The sequence below is a fragment of the Equus caballus genome, chromosome 20, assembly GCF_041296265.1.
Source record: "Equus caballus isolate H_3958 breed thoroughbred chromosome 20, TB-T2T, whole genome shotgun sequence".
Lineage (NCBI taxonomy): Eukaryota > Metazoa > Chordata > Mammalia > Perissodactyla > Equidae > Equus > Equus caballus.
Window position 1 is genome coordinate 51,154,833 of NC_091703.1, and position 22,939 is coordinate 51,177,771.

At 36.9% G+C, this 22,939-nt stretch overlaps 1 protein-coding gene across 2 annotated transcripts in view; it reads right to left on the reverse strand.

Annotated features, from left to right (window-relative positions):
• CRISP3 (cysteine-rich secretory protein 3) overlaps window positions 1-21,253 on the reverse strand; it is a 44,191-nt gene extending 22,938 nt beyond the window's left edge. Inside the window, exon 1 of one of the 2 annotated variants that reach the window (XM_070243954.1) lies at window positions 21,192-21,253. In XM_070243954.1, coding sequence (XP_070100055.1) covers window positions 21,192-21,210 — 19 coding nt within the window. In that variant the 5' untranslated portion in view covers window positions 21,211-21,253. 2 annotated transcript variants of the gene reach the window in all.
• Window positions 21,254-22,939: the final 1,686 nt, after the last annotated feature.

The following is a 22,939-nucleotide window of genomic DNA, read 5'->3' on the forward strand; positions in this document are numbered from 1 at the left end:
TCTCACCACTTGTCTCTGAGACAGAAAGCACTATACGAAGTTCACAAAACTTCTAGACTTCGTGACGTAGGAAATCTGTAAAGATATCTAAATATAATAGCTGCCTTGACGGTTCCCAAAAAGCATTTTTTTTTTTGCTTTCCAGGCATGAGTTACCTTCCTTTTACTTGAGTTTGCTAAACAATGTCATTGGAATTCTTGGAAGCATCTGATTTAAACATTACTGGAGAGTTCTGGCATTCTTCCTTTCAATTTACCTCCTCCTCTTAGAAATCTGAGCTCAGTGCAGGGGTCCCATTGACCTTACAATGAATCATCATAGAGTAGCCCCTCTAAGCTTGAAACGCATCATCAGTTTAATTTCCTTTGATTCCCCTCCAGGGGGTTGGTTAGTCATACAGGCAGACGTTGGTTTTGGTTTTAACTAGCAGAAGAGGCAACGCTTGATCTCTGGCAATATTGTAAGTTCTGCCTAAGTTCCCTGAATGGCATTCAGCCATAGAGGAGAAAAGCATTAATAAAATACTTTGAAAGTAAAATCGTCCCTCTACGAGGTAAATAACTCTTTATATGTTGTCATTAGATAGTTCTGCTGTCTCTTAATATCTTTTTTATCCATAATCACTTCTTATTGCTAAAAATGTAGAAGTTCTATGTGGAAATGCTTCCTTATATAAAATATACACAGTATATTATGCTTAAATTATTTATATGCATGTAGCTGCCTGAGTAGATTGACTTTTGGTTGGAAACATTTTCAAAGTCTTTTTTTTCTTTTTGATTTGAGTACGTTTCATGCGGGGAATTGTATCTTATGTTGATAATCTTTAATAGAATATTTTTTATCTCAAGGTCAGTGCTATAATTTTGTTTTGATGGATTTAAACCTATTAGCAATAACTTCCTGTCCTTATTTTAATAATGTCTGTATTAACACATATCCACATTTGTGAATATTAAAGTTACCAATATAGAAGTATGCACACACATATAACTACAGTTTTCCATTTTTCTGTTAAAGGAAGCTCTAGTATAATTGTTTCTAAAAGTCACAGACATTGGAATTAATTATATTTCTTATGTTAGAATGAAAGGTAAACTTATTCATTTAAATATTAAATTCAATAAAAGTGCTTTTGGAATAATAGAGTTATATATTACTTTATTAGCTTAAAAAGAGTCTAATAACGTAAGATTATTACTCTCAAAAAAGTTATTAACAGAGTTTTGAAAATCATAGATTCATTTACTACATATCATTTTACCACTGACATAGCATAAATAGATTAGCATAATGAAATGTTCATGGTAAAATAAAGGAGCTATCACTTACAGTTGGTTCTCAGAGCAAGGTGAAGCATCTGCTTTACTTGTAGGAAGAAGAAAGGTGGAGAGAGAGAAGGTTAGAGAGGTATATATACATTACACCTATTTCCTGTTTTGGCAAATTCTGGTTGTGCAAGTAAGCCTAAGTCAACAGGTCTGAAACAGGATTTGTCATACCAATAGTCTCAAATTTCATTGCGGGTTGTCTAACTGCAGTTTTGGCAGTATCTTGTGATTCTCCTCAGTGATCATCATTTGATTCTGTTCATCTATGGAAAGCTTTATTTAATCATTCCAGACTCGTTTCCACGTCTTGATAATGAAGAGGCTTGGACTAATGATTTCAGATTCTTTCTACCTCTAAAATGTAATGATTTCAAATACTGAGTTTTTATAAATGAGGGAGTATAAATTAATAAATCATAAGCAGCACATACATAACACTGGTGGGCATTTCTGGGTATTCATGTAGGCATAGTGATTGTACAACGTGATGCATAATTCAACAGTATCCATTTTCATGTGTATTCTACCATTATTGAGTTATGTGGCAAAAAATCTACTAGAATAGACCAGTGCCTGCTCGATAGATATATCATTTAATTATAGTTAATCAATAAGTTAAATAATTGGATATTCTTCTAAATGTTCATTATAACAGAGTTTAGAACTCAAGATGGATTTTACCATAAAATAAAAAAACTGCTAACCATTCGGCTACCATGTCTCTGGTTAATTCCTAAAATGTAATTTACCCCATGTAGATGTGACGTGGGAGCTCTCAATAAGCTGAATCAGCCACCTTGAGAAAATCACCTTGGAATCTCCATCTATGCAATCATTTTGCTGTGAGAAAATGTGTTTCATGGGCAAGATCAGATCCAGAACCACTCAGGGCCCATCCTCCTTTCTACTTAATGACGTAGAATATTGTTAAGAGCTGGGAATTTGTGGTCTGAAGGACATGGGTTAAATTTCTGTACCAATGTATATTGGGAAATTATTTTTTCTGTCCATAAGTTTTTACATCTATAAATGGGAATAATATTATTTTATTGAACTGTGATAAAATGAGATAATATGTGTAAGTTGCCTGCCATGTAGTAACAATTTCTAAAGTGTTAGTTTCCTCCCATATCATGGCTTCTTTTCATTTGTGTCTGGATGAACCTGCCCCTAACATTTGTAAGCTATGGGGTTGCGCTTGAATTTTATGAGAGATTGTTTGACTTACTAAGGTAAAGGTGGTTCTATGAGAAAGTACCATAAGAATTATATGTAAAATGGTATAAAAAGGGAAAGAATTTTTTTGACTCATTGTTGACATTTAATAGATTTCTTCTAACTTTATATTCATAGTGATGATTAAATGATCATTGTGTGCACCATGATAGATAAGGTATTTTGTTTGTCAATATCAACACCACTATTATTAAGTTAAACAAATATAAAAGATATGTGTCTCCTTTGGCTCGCAAAATACCAGACGCATAGTGGACTGACAGATTGACCTTAATCTTCCAAAATGGTTGTTTCCAACCACCTTTGCTCCCTCACTTCTCATGATAAGTTTGTCTTTTTCTGAATTTACGTCTACCGTGGTCTTTGTTGGTTCTTCATGACCCATCCTTCCCAATTATATCAGTAAGTATCTTCTAGCTTATTCTTATTTGTCTATCCAAATTTTATGTTAAAAGAGAAAATAGTTTCCTCCTGTGTACATATTTTAATCAATTCCAACTACTCTAATGGAACTTGTAATTGAGTATCTTGGTGACCTTTACTTTTAATCACTACATCCTGTTTAGGCAATGTTGCTCTTCTTACTCCTTGAAATTAATCTTCTATTCTTGGGTTTTAACCAGCACACTCTAGCCAGATTGGCTACAACATGAATAAATAAAGGAAAGCTTCCTTCCTTCCCTAACTAGAATCTCTCTCTTCTTAGACACAGTACCAACCAGATGCCACCTTTTTGGCATTTCTATACTGACCACCCAGAACTAAGTAGTTATTCAAAGGTAAATAGGATCCTTGCTTTATAGCTGACCTCTCGTGGCCCAGTATTCTATGACTTTTACTTCCCAGGTACCCAGTACCTACTGGTTAGGAGTCCAGTCTTTGAGAACTGTCAGATCTGGGAAATCCTCTCCAAGTTTCAGTTTTCTCTTCTGTAAAATGTGGCTTTCCATATCGTAGGTTCGCTTTGTTGATTGAAAAGTTTATTGTAAATAAAATGCTAAAAATAAGACATACGAGTTTCAATAAACGGAATTAACATTTTTATTATTATCTTCTCCAAAGCCTGGTGTTTGCTAAGCACATAAAATGTTTCCATAAATACATTTTGTTTGAGTGAATTGGTAATGCAGTAGTATTTACAAGATCTTTTTCTCCTTTTAGATGTCATAGGAAAGAATCAGTGTACTTTAATCAGAAGTTTGAGCATCAGGCCCAGTTCTATTAGAGACTGTCAGGGTGACCTTAGTAAAATGTTGATCATCTCTGGTCCTCTGTATCCTCATCAAGAAATTGTGGGGCATTAGGTACATTTTATTTTTTTATTTATTTATTTATTTATTTTTAAAGATTTTATTATTTCCTTTTTCTCCCCAAAGCCCCCCGGTACATAGTTGTATATTCTTCGTTGTGGGTTCTTCTAGTTGTGGCATGCGGGACGCTGCCTCAGCGTGGTCTGATGAGCAGTGCCATGTCCGCGCCCAGGATTCGAACCAACGAAACACTGGGCAGCCTGCAGCGGAGCGCGCGAACTTAACCACTCAGCCACGGGGCCAGCCCCGCATTAGGTACATTTTAGAATTAGCATTGATTTAACCTTGGCTTCATACATAAACAGCATGTTTATAAATGAATTTTTAAAAATTATTCTTTAATATAATAATTTAATTTTATGACATTAATTTCCAGGAAAAGGGCAGTTTGAATTTTTTGTGGTGTTCTCCCCTTTCTCCAATCCCTACAGGTAAGCCTCCAGTTCCTTTTTTTTTCTTATTAAAATATATTTGACATGTAATGAGGTGTAAATTTAAGGTTTACATGTTAATTTGATACATTTATGTCTTGTAATATGATGGCCATTGTACTGATAACTAGCACCTCTATCCCATTATGTAATTATCCTTTCTTTTTAGTGGTTGGAATAGTTAAGTTCTAGTCTCTTAGCAAGTTTGATGATTACAATACAATGTTATTGTCTCTATTCACTATACTGTGCATTAGATCTCTAGGACATATTTACCACTCATTGCAAGTTTGTACCCTTAAACATCATCTGTCATATCCCCCGAACCTCCATCCATTGGTAACTACCATTTTGCTCTCTGTTTTTGCAAGTTTTGCTGTTTTAGATTCCACATATAAGTGATGACATACAGTACTTGTCTTTCTTCGTCTGTCTTATTTCACTTAGCATAAGTGCTCAAGGCCCATCCATGTTTTCACAAATGGCAGGACATTCTCCTTTCTAATGACTGAACAATATTCCATTGTGTATATATATACACCACATGTTCTCCAATTCCTTCTTATCACTCACATATCTAACTATGTGAATAAAATATCTGTATATTATTTATGTGTTCTTTCCTTGTGTATAAGCCATTTATGTATACACATACATATATACATATATTTATCTTAGGTCAGGTTCTCTAGAAACAGAACCTGAGACACAGATTAGACTGCCTGTGGTTTACTGAGGAAGTGCCTTTCAGGAAAAAGCTGTAAGGGATGGAGTGAACTAAGCCTGGGAAGGGCAAAGAGCTAAGAAAAGATGCAATCTCAGGTAGTCCAGCCTTTTCCCGGTCAACAGGGGCAGAGCTCTAGACAGCCTTTTCTAACCTGTGAATCAGTCAGTCATTAGCTGTGGTGAGATGATGAAACTTCCCTGGCAAGGTCCCAACAACCACAGGCAATTCTCTTGAGAAGCGGGGCAGTTGTGGGCACTTAGTAGCCAACACCCTCAGCAACTAGGGGTCAGGGCACTGCCACTGGGACAGAATCTCTGTGTGATATCTGACAAATAAAAATGGCAAGTAATAGGATATATTGGGGTATATGAGGAAGCCATTTTGTGTAAACCTAATTCGGCCTGACCTTGTCTTTCCAAAAGGGCCTGACCGTGGCCCTTGAGCATGCATTGTATATCTGCTTTAGATATTCCCTATGGCAAGAACAAAGGCCCTTGAGATAAAGGTGCAACTTCCCTCCTGCTCCCAATGTTGGCATTTCTTTAAGGACTAAGCATCTTTCCTTAGGCTAGAAACTGATTGCTGCGCTCACCTGTGACCACCAGCTCAAGACAATAGACTTGCCTCCTGCTACACCCTCCAAGAGAGCAGACCCACTACCTGCTGTGTCCATCAAGCGCTGTGCCGACAGGGCAATCTTGTGACTATTGTGGGAGGGACATTTCAATCATATGTGAAACGTCCTGTATGGGGGTATATAACCATTCTGTATACCTCACTTCTTTGGTGCCCTTTCTTCATTTGGGAAGAGAGGCCCTGGGCCATGGTCCTCAGATTTCAGCTCAGAATAAACTCTCCAAAATTTTCATTTATAGATTGGTTATGGATTATTTTGGTCAACATATCTAAACAACATCTACCTTCTACGGGACAATATTTGCCTTATTATAGTTACTGGATATTATAAAGGTGATGTGAAGAATAGTGTGGGGAATTGGAATTGGCCATCTCAAGATAGATCCCTTTGGCATGAGGGTTATCTTGGGCTGGTTACTTTTAAAAACTGCAGACATGAGAGAAATACTGAAAAGTAGAAGTTACCCTTTGTAAGAGACATTTACATTTGTAAGAGAAATCTCCATCTGTAAAGGCATCTCCTTCTACCAGGAAGAAGTGGGCTGACCTTATCTCTAAAAACTCTTAACGATGAAGATGGCAAGAACTTAAATCTGCATAATAACCTTACTCTCGTTTTATTGTACTTTTCTGGTAATCTCCTATAACTGACCCCCCCTCCCCCGCATCTCCCAACATCCTCCTTTGTAGTTGAAGATGGTATTTAAGCTGAGAACCTCTGCCATTTTGGCAAGTTGCTCAGTTTTACTGAGTTTCTCCCATGTATACATGTTATAAAGCTTTATTTAATTTTCTCCTTTATTCTGTCTCATGTGAATTTAATTCGTTGTCTGGCCAGAAGGACCTAGAGTGGGTAGAGGGAATGTCTTCCTCCCCTACAATAGTGAAGGCATTTATCTTCTCCATGTCTCAGCTCTCTCATCTGAAAAATGAGAGGGCAGACTAAATAAATTAAAAAGCTCCCACTTCCAAATTCTGTGAGTCTCTGTTTTAGGAAAAGAAAAAACAAGGTTCTATTTTCTCTCTTTCACTACCTGGATGTATTTATTTGCTAAGTCACTAACTTTTGCCTGTCTTGGTGTTAATCCAGTTCTCAGTTTCCTTACCTGTAGAATAAGGATAAAAACAATACCTAGTGTTGTGAGGATTAAATAAATTTAATGTATGGAAAACATTTTGTAACAGCATCTTACACGTGATGTGTCCCATAAATATTAGCAATTATGAGTATATGTAAAGTGGTGATGTTACCAAAACCAAAGTGAGTTCCCTCCTGGCAAGTTAAATCAGACTCTCCAGCAGAAGTAAGTTGTCTCACAAAGTATATTTGCAGCAAGTAGGAGACCAGCGGAATCATTTTCAGAGTCATGGAGTCCCTGAACAAAGGGAAACCGGGACATTTATTTTGGATGGGCAATGAATATTCAAAAGGGAGAGGTGGTATTCGCTTGTGCAGGCTCAGTTGGAAAACTTGCTTCCACATACACTGCAGGCGATGGTAATGAAGCCTAATCTCCTGGAGAGATCTTAGCATTAAAAATAAGACAAAGGTCATGGGCCTAGCTCTTCTGGCGAGGCTAGGTCTGGTTCAGGGAGGTTGATGATTGCATCTCCTTAACATAACAAAAGGGAAAAAAAATTTGGAGAAACACTTAAATGCTTCCAAACCCACCCTTGAGTTCCTGGGGGCAATTCATTGGTGACAGCCAGATTGCGATAAATAGTATTAAAAGATCTATTCAGCGCAGGATTTTTGATTTTGTAAAATTCATTTTAAGTGTAGCAAAATTGTTATTCATCATTATAAAGTACAAAGAACTTGTTAATAACTTGTTAGGGATTACATAGTTAAGTGCAGATTCCCTGGTATTTAGCTGAAATGGCAGTTCTGCAGAAAGGAAGTTAGTGAAGAAGTTTCCAAAACTGGGGAGAATTGCTGTATTTTACTAAGCAAGCCTTATCTTTGATGTTCTCAAATTCAGTGTCAGCAAATAATATATACATACAGGACAAATTTTTCACAAAGAGAAAACTAGTTTTTTTTTTTATGGCAAGGGCTGAATCCTGTATGTCAACTCATAATTGTAGAGATACAATAAGTATTTAACAAATATTTGTTGAAAAATTTCTAAGTAAAAAGTAGGATCAATAGAAGAGATGGAAGTACATTTCCTCTAGGCAAGTACTCCTTAAAATTGCTCAAGATCCTCACTTATAAAGTTATAAGTTAACATTGTGGTTGTAATTATGATCACAGAGACCACAATCTGAAAATGCATTTGAAAGAATACTTTACAAAAAAATCACCTAAGATCTTACCACCCAAAAATAAAAATAGTAGACATTTTTTGGAGCAGTTTATTACAGTCTCTTTTGTGTATTTTATATTTTATTTTTGTGCTGCAAAATAGACTTAGACTTTTTCTCTAAAGTTAATACAATTAGTACATAACCTATTTGGAAGATGATAAAAAGAGCAAGAGTTTGAAAAGCAGCTGCCACTGAATGATTTTTAAAATGAGTTTCTTCTTTTTTTAAAAAAAGTAACAGCTACTCAAGTTGTTCAGAATAAGTTTTAAAGATGTAGAAACTCATGATTCAAATTTATCTAGTAATAATAAAGATCATTATGTGCTCCTTGTAGTTCTGCATTTGAGGCTTAGGAGGAAAAAAGAGAAGCTTTAGTTAGTAATCTCCCAGCAGTGTCCAAAATAGGAAAATTGTTTTAGTATTTTTAGAGAATTAAAGTACAGATACAGTGGTAGTTATCTCATGAGCTCTAGGTCTGAAGAATTTGGTTCAAGAAACACATATCCTGGCAAGAAATACAAGCAGGAGAAGAAAAGCCAAAATAAGAACCTGCAAAATCCGTATAATTGAATTTACAAATTTGGGAATTCACAGTGAGAAAGAGAACTTCACAAATGAGAATATACCGTGATTTCTGTTTACTCAATTTCTTAATCTTATTCTTCTTTTAGGTGGCTTGAGTTCAGTACCAAAGAAGTTTTGAAAGGATAAAAATGAGTGGTATACCATGCCTTGCATACCTCAAGCTATTTTTCTATGGCCTTTGAACACTAAAAATACTATAACTTGAAATAAAATTCTTCAAATACACTCTTTCTTCCCTAAAAATTCTGTAGACGTTGGAATTTATTATTGTGGTTTTTAAAAAATAGTTAAACTGAATTTTCAGCTTGAAAAAATGCTGATACCTGGGTCCTATCCACAGAGATTATGATTTAAACTATCTGGGGTGTGTCCTGGATTTAGTGGTTTTTTAAAATCTCCCCAGATTGTTATAGTTGAAGTCAAGGATGAGAACCATTGTTCTAAAGAATAGAATCACTGGAAAACTGAATCAGTTACTCAGCGAGTATTTGTTGAGTATCCATGACACACCCAGTACATAGCACGGAGCGCTGTGAGGAATGTGAAAAATTCTGTCGCTGAGTTGTTAAAGGAGTATGACTGGCATGTGAAACAAATATAGAACAATATACTAGTGCACATGATTCATGACAATATGTGCAGTGTCCCTTGCAATGGTTTTAAGAATTCAAGAAAAGGAATACAGTTTGTGGGTAAATAGAATATGTATACATACAGAAAGTTAAAGGTGAGTTATTATTAAAGAATGAATAAGCTTTTGGGCCCTAATGAAATTACCAAATCCGACTGGATTTTTTTAGAAATAGCTTTATTGGGATATAGTTGCTACACAAAGAGGTGCATATATTTAATGCAATTTGATGTCCAATTTGATGAGTTGATGTCCAGTTTGATGAGTTGGGACATATGCAAATACCCATGATACCGTCACCACAATCAAGATAATAGATATATCTGACCCCTCTCCCCAAAAAACAAAACACCTTGGATTTTATATTTAATTTCCTCTGGAGAGATGTGTCTTTATTACTATAGAAAATATACTCTCTGCTTCCAGTTTCTTTATAGGTATACTCAGAGGAGAGACAGTTTCTAGAGCTTGGAGGCTTATTCTATCTATCTTTAAATGGTAAATTAGTTGAGATGACAAAATATGACATTGCTTACATTATTAATTAATTTCAATGTACCTTAAGCTAATAGAAACACCATATCTCTTGGCTTATTTTTAGGATTAAGTCATTCAGTCTATATGTTTATTTGGTTTAATCAGTCTGTGACAATTTCCTTCTTAAATAAAATATTCATATAACCTATTTTGTATAGGACTATGCATAACACCATCATTTCATAAATTTTTAAAACTAGAGCTATGTTTATGCTCACTGCTGTAGATCAAAGTTTTTAAATCTGAGCAGTGAATCGTTGCTAGAAATAATGGAGGCTTAGGAACTAAGTCATCTGAAGGGCAATACTAAACTGAAGCCCTAATTTATGACAAATAAAAACTAATTTGATCATTCCTTTGTAAATCTGGACACATGTGATGGGACTGTGCCCATAATCTGGGTATGGATATACGTGTCACTAGGATTAGTTTTGCAGCAAATGGTTAGATATATGCAAATTAATACCGTCCATGGTGTTATCTTCAAATATCTGGGATCATTATATTTGTGTATATAAACAAATTATGAATAGAGTTTGAACTCTTCATCGTTGCTGAAAAACTATGAGGAAGGAAGGTATATCTTTTGTTACTTGAGGAGGAAGCTTATAGATTGGGAATCTTATGAGTAGTTAAAAGATGAGTGGCATAATTTGTAAGGATGACATAGTTCACCTTTGGTGGATAAACAGAGCAGTGATTACAAATGAAGAAAGCAAGAAAAAAATCAGAAATTCAGGGCAAATATTTTGCAAACAAACTTTTTGGTGATGTTTTTCTATGAATCTAAGCAATATTTTCCAATAAAGATGACTGTATCTGTACAGCCAACTTGTACAGATGTTTGTAGTAATGCTATTCTCCCTAAGGCCGTGTTTAAACTTATTAATGCCGTCTTGAGTAATGTTACCTAACAAGAAATGCTGAGTATCCTTGACCTTGAAAAAGCTTTGTATCCTACAAGTGATGAGAATGCTTTACAATTAAATAGTGGTTACTTTCTGTTCTCATCCATCTTTCCTTCTTCATTCAACATTTCAGGATACACTTATCATGAAAGAAAAGTTAGTTTTCACTCTCAACTTTCGTATTTGTAGCATGAGTTTAACTCGTGGCTAGTTGATTTCCATAAATTGAAATTTTTATAGTTATCAGTAGTATGTTTTGTGTTCTCCCGTGTATTCAATTCTTTACTGAGGTTTAAAGTACTTGTTCTATCCATTCAAGTGGTGATAACTTTTTCTTTGAGAGATCTACCATATTAATGACAAAAAATGGTATGGTGCATTATCCTCTTTTATTTTCATTGAAAGTCACAATATCTTTTGCTACTACATTTTTTAAAAAGAAGAATAAATAAAATTTAAATTGATATAGATGATTAATTTACTTCATTTGGCAATTTTCTGTCAGAAGAATTAATAAACTATATCTTGTCTTATATGTCTTTTTATATGTCTTATATATCTTTTACAATATATTTCAATAAGAGCTTCTGAATCAGCTTTTTCCTGGTGGGGAGGGGAAACTGTTGAGCTGTTTATTGAGATCATATTATAAGAGTAAATTAACTTTGGAAATATTAACAGATTTATACTATTGAGTTTTCCTATACAAGGCCATGTTATGTTTTCCAATTTGTTTAGTTCTGCTGAAGTACTTAGATTCTCCAGGAGTATTTAAAACTTTTCCTCAAGTAGCTTTGAATTTTCCTGACTGAGTTTATTTCCAATTTTATCCTTTTAGCTGTCATTGTAATGGTGCCCTTTCTTTCCCTCTGCCCTTCTAAATACCTGTGATGGCACACCTAGCTTGTCTTTGTAACCAATAGGGATTCAGAAATCACAATTATATAGTTAACATTCTATTAACCCTGAAAATTATATTAAAATCACATTAAAAAAAGCAAATATGTTGATATCACTGAGTACTTGGTGTTGAGCTGTCAAAAATCATCATGGAAAATTTACTGGTAAAAGAAAGGCCACGTCACACAGATGGTATTGTAGAAACAATTACTACTAGTGTATTTCAGGGATCACTAGTAATGAAAAAGCAGGACAATCTAAACTAAATTGAATCAACTTATACATGTGTAATTATACATGACCAACTTGTATAGTCAGACAATGTAAATATATTGGAAAACATTTGTACAAGGAGAGTAGCAAGATTTAATAATTTTTGCTTTTCTTCTTCTCCTCAAAGCCCCCAGTACATAGTTGTATATTCTAGTTGTAGATCCTTCTGGCTCTGCTATGTGGGACACCACCTCAGAATGGCTGGACGAGCACTGCTAGGTCCACGCCCAGGATCTGAACTGACGAAACCCTGGGGCACTGAAGCGGAACTTGTACGCTCAACCACTCAGCGACGGGGCTGGCCCCAAGATTTAATAAATTTTAATGAACTCCATAGAGGTAATCAGAGTACTCAAAAATTTAAATCTGGTAAAGAAAAATAGTAAATTCCAAGGAGTAGCAATGAATGAAATTTAATAGCAATGACCATCTTAGGTATATAAATGTCAGGAAAATAAAACCAAATTATTGTAAAGTATTTCATGTTCATCATCAAAATTCATCGTCCAAGCAAGAGAAAAGATTATTCCAAAGTCTAAAATCTCATTGCCACACTGGAATCCACGTGGCTTGCTCAATCTATGGCATAAATTACATTAGAAATGGAATCATCAAAATCTTCAAACAAAAGAAGGCCATTTTAATCTCACAGACAAACTTCAGTGTAAACAAAGGATACTGGCCCTGTTTATGCCAACGCTGCCACGACTGTCCATTTGAGAGCACGCAAGTTCCTTCAATACTGGAGGACAAAGATACTTGCATCAGGAGCCTGAGCAGGCTCAAAACATGAGCAGAGCTGCTGTGGAGCTGGGCCTTCCATCCATCAAGTGGTCAATTTGTAAGGAGGCTCCTTTTGGTTTTCTGGTATTTTTGGGAAGTGTGGGTGGATAGATGGAAACAAATAAATCTTTTATGATAGCAAAATCTTGCATGCTTTTTTCTTAAAAGTAATACGTTTCCTGTTCTTCAAGTGTCAAGGCATGGGAAAGTTTCTTTAATTACTGTCAAATTCATGAGAGGCTTGTCCCACACGTCCTGAAGTGGGGAGGATTTGACACATGTTAAGCTATTGTGAATCTCTTATCAGGTTTAACTGAAACAGGGAGTTTGCAAAAACCTATGCTCATAGGAAAAACATGGAAATATCCTAATAGATTTAAGTATGTCCTTAAAGACCACATTCTTAGTCTATAGATGCTGGATATGAAACTTCATATTCTGTTTCTCCATAAAAAATTAGTGAGTTAATATACTTGAAAACAGTGGGAAGAATTGCCATGCCATTTCTTTACCTCCTGCCTCTTCCTTTTCAGGGAATGTGCTGTTCAGATATTTGATTTTAGTAGATTGTTTGGAACTTAAGGTTGGTTTTCAGTGGGAGGGGTGTAGAATATGAAGTGGAATTGAATGGTACATGCTGCTTAATTCACGAGAGCGTTGAAAATTATGACTAATATGCATTATCAGTTACAGAAAAATTAGTAGGAACAGGATAACATGATTGCTATAGTGAATTATTTATAAGGATTGTTTTATATTTTATCAACCAGACCCTATTACTATGATATAAGAAAAAACTGTCACAGGAAACCTTACATGCTATAATTTTATTGTCATGAGAGTTGTACCTGTAAGGTAGAAGATTTGATAAAATGTGTCTGGATGTATGTCATTGCACACATCTTAATTGCTCATGACTAATTCCATCAAAAAAATTAAATACCAAGCCAGCCCTGATGGCCTAGTGGTTAAAGTTCAGTGTGCTCCCCTTTGGCAGCCCAGGTTTGGTCCCCAGGAGTGGAACCACACCACTTGTCTGTCAGGAGCCATGCCGTGGTGGCGGCTCACATAGGAGAACTAGAGGAATTTACAACTATACACCACTATGTACTGGGGCTTTGTGCGGGGGGGGGGGGGGGGGGGGGGTGGGGAAGAAAAGGAGGAAGATTGGCAACAGATATTAGCTTAGGGAGAATCTCCCCCTGGGAAAAAAAAAAAAATATATCAAATGAAAAGAACCAATATTATGTTGAAAATGTTGAGAACTTTCTTGAGCCGTTACATATCATTGCAAACATTTTTAAACAATTATACTGCAAGCCCTTAAGTATTAAGTGTGGTGCTATGTGAATGGGAATAGGTGAGATTTTTAGATAGTCAGCCTTGATGACACAAGCTAATATGTTTTCTATTAAGAACAATTGTGAAAAGCTAAATTATTTCTTTTGATGAGGGATAGATACGTCTGAGTCAAGACTGTTTCCTTTTAAACTCATTTAATTCCTTTCAGTTCTTTATCTCTATGATTTCTTTCTGTCCCTTAAACCACAAATTACACTCCATTTCCTGGTTGCTCAAATATATTTCGTTTACTTCATTTCCCTAATCCTTTCATCTTGAAGTTTGGTGAGGACTAATATGAAGATGATTAATGCTGAAAAAGAATATAGATTATTTATTTATGTAGGAATACATACACATATATGTCACCAGACATTTGCTTTTTTAAAATAACATAATTTTGTTCAATTAATAGTTATGGCCATAATAATGTTATCAAGGTAGACCTCAGCAGAAATCCCGTGACATAATTATTGCGATTAATTTTCTGGGCTTCAAGCTACTAGAATTTCTCTAGTTCTAGTTAGGAAAATGCTTTTAATATCTCACAAATAAAGACGTGTTGCAAATAGGAACCAGATAATTATCTATTTCTAACATAGTGACTCTTTTCCTTATTTTAGAAGATATTGAGGAAGACAGAGATAAACAAGCTGAATACCGAGGGAGGATTTCTATGTGTCCAAGAAGAGAAAGAGAGTGAAGGGGGGGAGGAAAATAGCTTGTTCATCCTCTCTCCCTTCACTAGCATATCTGGGTTCCCTATTGCTGAGTGCATACTTCTCTTAATAAAAATTCATAGGTTGGGGCCAGCCCCGTGGCCGAGTGGTTAAGTTTGCCCGCTCCGCTGCAGCGGCCCAGTGTTTTGTCGGTTCGAATCCTGGGTGCAGACATGGCACCGCTCATCAAGCCATGATGAGGCGGTATCCCACATGCCACAACTAGAAGGACCCACAACTAAGAATATACAACTATGTACCGGGGGACCTTGGGGAGAAAAAGGAAAAAAATAAAATCTTTAAAAATTCGTAGGTCATAATAATCAAACACTTTATAAAGACTTTCATGATTGTCCATTCCTAATTCTGTAGTAAACCTCTTATATGATGAGATTTCAGGAGTACTCATAAAAGCTAACTGGGCCTCTACAGTATCTCATACATTGACTTATTGATGCTTGACATGCCTTATGTTTCAAATTCCCTTAAGAGAGAGCAAAACTGTTCATCATCCTACTGGGTTCAGACTAGTGTAGCATGGAAAAATGGGTCAAATTTTTGGATTTAAGTCCATGCTCGTCCTTTGATCTTGAGTAGTTAAGTCACTTGTTTATGAATCGTATTACTAATTTCACAGGTTATCATCAGACTAAGAAAAAAGATGTTTGAAAAAAGATGTTTCAAAAAAATGTAATTTCAAGTCAGAAAATGTAGACACCTCAGGGAAATATTACACAAGAAGAAACTATTCCATCAGAGTAAAAATTACAAATAATTAATTTTTCCTAAAAGGAGAAAAGAAGCATCAAAGGCAAACCCTACAGAGAGTACTCTTTTGTCTAGAGGTGATTCTCTTTATTTATATTAAAATAATGTGGAATCCTGACATGAGAGTGTTTCCTCTTTCGGTTACTTCTGGCTGAATGGCCCCACATTTATCCACATTTTATCCTTCTTAGATGCAGTTAGATCCTAGTCATTCTAGGTTAAGATAGAGAGATTTAGACAGCAATGAGTAAGAGTTCCCAGGGTCTCTCTAATGCTGTTTAAACTCTCAGACTGCCTCAGTCGCATTAGTGCCTCCTCCATGATTTCAGTCAAGGACACTCTTATGTTCCTCTTTTCCTCTGCTTGGGTCCTTCCACTCTGATGTACATTACTTGATTATATTTCCTGGAGAAGAGTGGTCATGGTAGGCATACCCTCAGGTGACCTGACATGTTGGGTTCTTCCAATGATTTAGTCTGTTCACAAAGATCAACGAACAATTATAGCCACGGAGATTTCTATAACAACAATTACACGAAAATAATTTCCAATAGTTTCCCAAGGGGAACTTCTTTTTCTAGCCAATTTCTCCAAGTCAGCTAGAAGAGATGTGCATGTGGAATTGCCTGTAATTCACACTTTGTCTATAAATTTCCCCATCTCCTAGAGTTTTCCCCACCCCATCTTGTATTGTTTCTGTTGTCCCAATGTATCTTCCCAGGCTGTAAGAAGAGAATGATTGCAATGTCCTTGAGGTTTTCTGTGTGGAGTTATATGGTGGGTCAGGTCTTAGCAGTTTCCCTTGGGACACTCTCGAGTAAATACTCTAGGTTATTTTGCTGAACATGCACACACACACACACATACACACAGAAGCAATATATGATTTAGTGAGCACTTATTGTACATATAAATTACTCTGTCTCCTGTGGAGAGAAAGAGAAGAGGTGGTATACAATTCATTTGGATATTTTCGTATAGTACCCCTAATGATATAATATTTAATGATTTAATCAGCAAGGATACTTGATTTATTTTAAAAAACGTAATTATTTTTTGTACTGTTTTTATGTTATTTGTGTTGTCTCATCCTAAACATACTGAACTAGAAACTCTAGAAGTGGAGCTCAGACTTCAGCATTTTCATTAAGCTTCCCAAGTGATTCCTACATTTTGGGAACTCTTTTGAAAGCCATGCATGTGTGGAGACACTTGAAAAGTTTTCTGAAGCTGGTTAGAATGACCAGCTAATTTGTGATACTTTGAAAGTGAAACAGGACACTATTAAAAAATTATTGCTAAGGATAACCTATGTATATCAGGGACTTCCCAGATAATCCAAAAAGTATTGTTATTTTAGTAAGAGCAGAATACTAGGACACATCTTTTGAATACAAAATCCAGGACAGACTAAAAGTTTTGGGATGTATCCTAGACTTTTGGCTCCATATTATCCCTACTCATATCCAATTAGTACCGCAGATTATCCCTCCAAGTTACTGCTAACACCAACTCATCTTTTTTTTTTTAACATTGGCCCTTACCTAACATCTATTGCCAATCTTTTTTGTTTTTCTTCTCCCCAAAGCCCCCCAGTACATAGTTGTATATTCAAGTTGGAGGTCCTTCTGGTTGTGCTGTGTGGGATGCTACCTCAGCATGGCTTGATGAGAGATGCTGGGTCTGCGCCCAGGATCCCAACTGGCAAAACCTGGGGCCACCAAAGGGAAGCACGTGTACTTAGCCACTCAGCCACGGGTTGGTCCCTCACCAACTCAGCTTTTACATTCCTAGCACTATTGTCCTAGATGGAACCCTCATCATAAATCTTCTAGATTATAATGCTGTCCTTATAATTGCTCTTGCTCTCTCCATTTTTGTCTTTCTTCCCTACTGATGCCAGAGGAATGATGCATAAGTTATTACTCTATTACCATGCTTGAAATTTAATGTTTCTATATGATTTAAACTCTATAATGAACAGAATAAACAACAGAATAAATGCCTATCATGATAGTATTGATATAAACAAGAAAATAGTGATAAAAAGAACAGAGTTCTTATTTATTTGGTGTGCATTGGTAGATTAAAAAACCAGTTGGCAAATTGCCACCGCTCCTACCCTTTCAAGGGCTCTTTGCCCCAGTGCAGAACCACCCTGGCCCCTGCCTTCAGGACTGGCATGGACATTCCCACAATCCAACAACAAACAAAGCTAAGCCTGGCGTGGCAGTGTCATCCTGGACCCAGCACCAGTGGTATCACTTGAAAATGTTCTAATAGGTCAGTCCTGTGTTGTACCGGTTATGAGATACTTTTAGTATACACCCTTGGAATAAATAATCTGCTTTTCACGGTATACAAGATTTTTCTTTATTTGGCTCTTTCATATGTCATCTGTTCCTTGGTCTGACTCCTCCCACTCTATGCTTCATGGCTCTGAAAAATGACTTCTTCTCCCACGTCTTCATGCTTTTGTACCTGCTTCCCTGACTACTCTCTTTCCCTACTTTCCTTCCTCCTAGACTCTTAACTATTGTTTATATCTTGGCTGAATTAATGTATTTTTTTCATGATGATCTTCCTTATTCCCTGTAGGTAGATTTGAATACTTTTCCTATGCTCACATTTTATTTGGTACATATCTCTAACTCAGTAACTTTAAAACGTGGCCTTTTATATCTGTGTTCATTTGCCTTTGTTAAAAAGAAAGAAAATAGGCCCAAAATGGAGTCACTTTTGCTAAGGCCCATGTCCCCAGACCAGGAGTTACCTGATACCTAACCTAATTGGAGTTTCAGCCTCTCTCAGGAATGTGATCTTAAGTGGTCAGTCTGGAATTTCCTGATCAACACCAGCAAGGAAATTTGCATAACAGACCCACACCATTCCCCAAAGAAAGATGACTTTACATGAACCAATGCACTTTTTGCTAGAATAACTTCCTTGCCCCACCCCCTTCTGCCTATAAAAGTCCTCCAGTTTGTACAGCTCCTTGGAGCTCCTTTATATTTGCTAGATGGGATGCTGCTGGATTCACAAATCATTAAATAAAGTCAATTAGATCTTTAAATTTACTCAGGTGAATTTTATATTTTCAACAGATTTGGTGGCAGTGGTGGGACCAAAGTAGACTTCTGATGCCTTCGGAGACAATGAGAAACAGGCATGGTACCTTTGAGTTTTCTGTCATTCTTGCCATTTCTGAGGGCTGTGGCTAAGTTCCTCTCAGTCTGAGCTCCACTCTCTTTGTGGTGAGCTCCTGATCTAATAAGCTTTCCAGTTTGCAATTCCCCATTTAACTGGGAACCTCAACCCTTAGTTTAATCCACAGATTCCACATTCAGAACTGTTGGTAGTTTGGTCTGAAGTTCCCCACTGGTATGGAACCACATTTCATACTCCTCATTTGTTGAGGTCACTGGTTCAGTCCTTTCCCCAGTCCTCAGTTCCATAAGAATTGCTGGTGCTGTGCACAGCGCCTTGTCTTGGCCAGTCTGAGGTAACATATCTTTGGTTACTGCTGGTGTATTAAGGTGCACATGAAGTAAAGGCTTTTGTGAATGGGAACCTTGGAAGCCAAAAAGCCAAAAAAACTGGTGGGCTTGAGTTGAGCACTTAAAAGCTGTTCGAGTACTCTCCACCTAACTCTAAAACTCCTGTGTTAAGATAAGTTGGTCATGGAATGGGTTAGATTGACACTAGCCACCTGCCAACCTCAGGAAAATTTCTGTGCAACAAGGTACACTGTAAAACACCACACAATCTCCAACCCAGTGGCACATACCCCTTAGGTATTAGTTTAACTCCAAGAGATACGAAGGCTTAGTTAATAAAAAAGAACAGGATTCTTAAATTCCAAAGAGTTGAGAGTAGCACCTTCCTGCATATCTGCTTATTTTATGTCTAAGAACTATGGTCCCAGAAGCTATAAATATGTATAAAAATGGCAAAATCCTACTAAAAACTACCTAGAATTACAATGGCCATTATGGGGAACATTCCAGTTAGACAAGATTGTTTATTTAAGAAGTGCACTTAAACGTTCCCAAATTGAACAACTGGAATGGGACACCTATTTTAATTGGTATACAGAAGCTTCTAAAAGGCTTCAAGATTACAAAATTACTTCATTAAAAAATTTGTTACAAAAAAAATTTGTTACAAAAAGCTGATGAAAAATTAAAGACACAAGATGTACCTAAAACAAAAAACACTGAGACTGAAGTAACTCCTAATGGGCGAGGATGGCGATTTGTCCAGGACTTGAGAGCTATTAACAAGATAGTTATTCCCCATTTCCAGGTGTTCCAAACTTGAACACTGTTTTCAAACAACTTCTATCAAACTTAAAATGGTTCATTGTTGTAGATCTTTGTTCAGCCTTTTTCAGCATCTCTGTAGACCCCAACAGCCAATGTTTATCAACAATATACCTGGATAGTCATGCCTCGGGGGTTCACTGAGGACCCTTCTTAATTTCTTTAAGTACTCCACCAAGATTCAAGCATCCTCCAGTTCCCTGGGCAATCAACCTTTTGCAATATGTAGACAACCTGTGCAGTGCTTGGTTACCAAAGTAGCATCCATAAAAGATTCCATTCATTTGCTGCAATAGTTAGCTGGAAAAGGACAGTACGTCTCTAAGGAAAAATTACAATTATCTTTAGACACTGTTCATTACCTACGTCATAATCTAAGCTCTTCAGAAATCCAGCTATCTCCAAAAAGAATTAAGCTAATCCAAGAATTTCCTAGGCCTGCAAATAAGTGATAGATTTGTGGATTCCTAGGCCTGGCTGGTTGTTGTGGACTATGGGTTCCTAATTTTTCTCGCTTGGCTTCCCCACTCTATGAACTTACAAAATTTCAGTTTCTGAACTCCTTCCTTGAGAAAATAAACGTGAGCAGGCATTCTAAGACTAAAACAAGTGCTGAAAAAAATGCGTGCCTTAGGGCTACCTAGCTATTCAGAACCTTTCACCTTACTTGTGCATGAAAGAATTTCTAGGAATACACTGTGCATGAAAAAGCCCTAAGCCCTGGGAATGCTCACACAGGAATATGGCAATAAACATAGGCCTATTGCCTATTATAGCCTACATGTCGATTCAGTAACTTGTGTCTATCCAACTGTCTTAAGGTTATAGCTGCAGCTGCAAAATTAGCAAGCTCCACAAAGTTTACAGACTCTACATGCTGTCCAAAGTCGTCTTATCTCTAAACTGACTCAACATTTCTCTGCAAGCAGACTAACCTCTTATAAGATCCTTCTGCTGTCACCAACTAATCTACATCTTAAACGTTGCAACATTCTTAATCCTGCTACGTTACTGCTCCTGACTGACAAAGGCGAGCCCCATGACTATGAGGTAATAATGTCCCACGTTGTAACATGGCATCCTGATTTATGAGACACCCCTTTGACTAATCCTGATCTAATTTTGTCTGTTGATAGGTCATACTATAAAGATGAAAAGGAAATTTCTAAGCTGGCTATGCTGTTGCTACCAAATATGAACTATTTGAGAGGGGAAATCTCCCCGATGCTAAATCAGCCCAATAAGCATAACTCTAAGCTCTGTACCAGAGCATACCGGTTATGAAAAGAACAAATTGTCAATATTTATACTGAAAGCCAGTATGTCTTTGGGATCATCCATGACTCAGGGATATTGTGGAAAAAAAAGGGGTTTTCTTACATCCACTGGGACCCCAATGAAAAATGGACGAGTAAATGGCCTTCTTACCGCTCTTCTCTTACCTTCTGAAATTGCTGTCATCAAAACTGAGCCTCACACCCAAAAGATTGAATCCGAAAATGAGGAAATTCCCCAGCTGATTTTCATGCAAAGGCAGAAACAGCAAAATCTATCAAGGTTGTGGCATGTGAATGAGGTTCATTTTGCTTCAACAAAAAATGGTCCTCTCTTGCCAGACTTTTGCCATCCCGATGTCCTTGCTACATGGCAGCAGTCTTCTCCTGAATCAGAGAAATTAAGATGGGCAAACAGTGGGTGCCAATTCAATAAACAGTCAGGGCTACAGAAAACTCAAGATGGCTAATTGGTTCTTCCCAGCTCCCTGACAAACCCTTTTTCAGTTTTTGCATTCTTTCACTCATCATGGTGCATTTAAGATGACTCAAATTATGAATAAACATCGATGGAGAGATTTCTATAAAATTGCAAAAACAGTTTACCACCACTGTCTGACCTGTCAGGTCTATAATCCTAGAAAAATTATTTTTGTCCCCAGAAGCCTCAAAGCTCCTCCCGCTGGACCCTTTGAGCACCTGCAACTGGACTTCATTCAACTACCACCTAGCATAGGTTATCAATATGTTTTTGCTGTTGTGTGTGTTTTCCGGAGAGGTTGAAGACTTCCCCTGCTTCAAGGCTGATGCCCTCATAGTGACAAAGAAATTGTTGGAAAACGTGTTTCCCACTTGGAGTATACCTTTCACAGTCTACAGTGGTTGAGGCACCCCCTTCACCGGGAAAATCATACAAGCCTTAATAAAAGCTTTTCAAACTTCCTGGAATTATTCCTGTCCCTATCACCCTCAATCAACAGGCAAGGTTGAAAGGACAATTGGACCCTTGAACTTAAATATCTAAACTTGCTGAAACTACTGGACTTCCCTGTCCTAAAGTATTGCCTCTGGTCTTGCTGACTATTTGCAGCACCAGCTTTGGGAAACATAAACTCACTCCACGTGAGATAGTCACCAGTAGACCAATGTTTATTGGTATAAAACTTTCTGCTGATGCCTTCCTTGTTATCTCACACTAATATAACCAGCTACTCTAATTCTTTAATGTCTTATGCTAAAGCCTATCATCAACAGGTTAAGAAAGCTTTCCCAGATCCCAATTCAAAGGATCCTGTTGGTCACACCCTGGAGTGTGGTAACTGAGTATTCTGGAAACGTTATCAGCAGAAGACAGTCCTCAAAGCCCGTTTAAGAGAGCTTACCAAGTTCTCCTGATCACTGACACTGCTGCAGAGTTAGAAGGCATTGAGCCTTGGTACACATCTCACAGCTAAAGAACGCGCCAGCTAAAATTTGGTCCTGTCCAGATGCTGGAGACCTTCAAATTAAATTGATGATGAAGAGAAGTAGCTGATATTGATGTGGAGAGCTTCCACCCAAGATGCCAGATCAAGACTTCAAACTTTAACTGAAACGAAACTGTTTCTTCTTCTCTTTCTTTCCTTTACTCTAGCACTGGCCTGCAAAGATAATACTATCATCTGTGTCTCCCAGGCCATTGCTAAGAATGGTAACCGTTCAGATTGCTGGATTTGTCATCAAAAACTCTGATCGGTCCATGATGTTAGAAAACCTCTTGTCCTCCCTATAATCAATTTTTATTCTATTCCCAATGTCACCATAAACTACAATCATCTCCCCTTAGAAGTCACTTACAGAGGCCAACTTTTATGGCCAGAACATTGAGTTTCTTTTTTCTTACCTTTCTCTGATTATAACTGTACTTGCCCAATTAT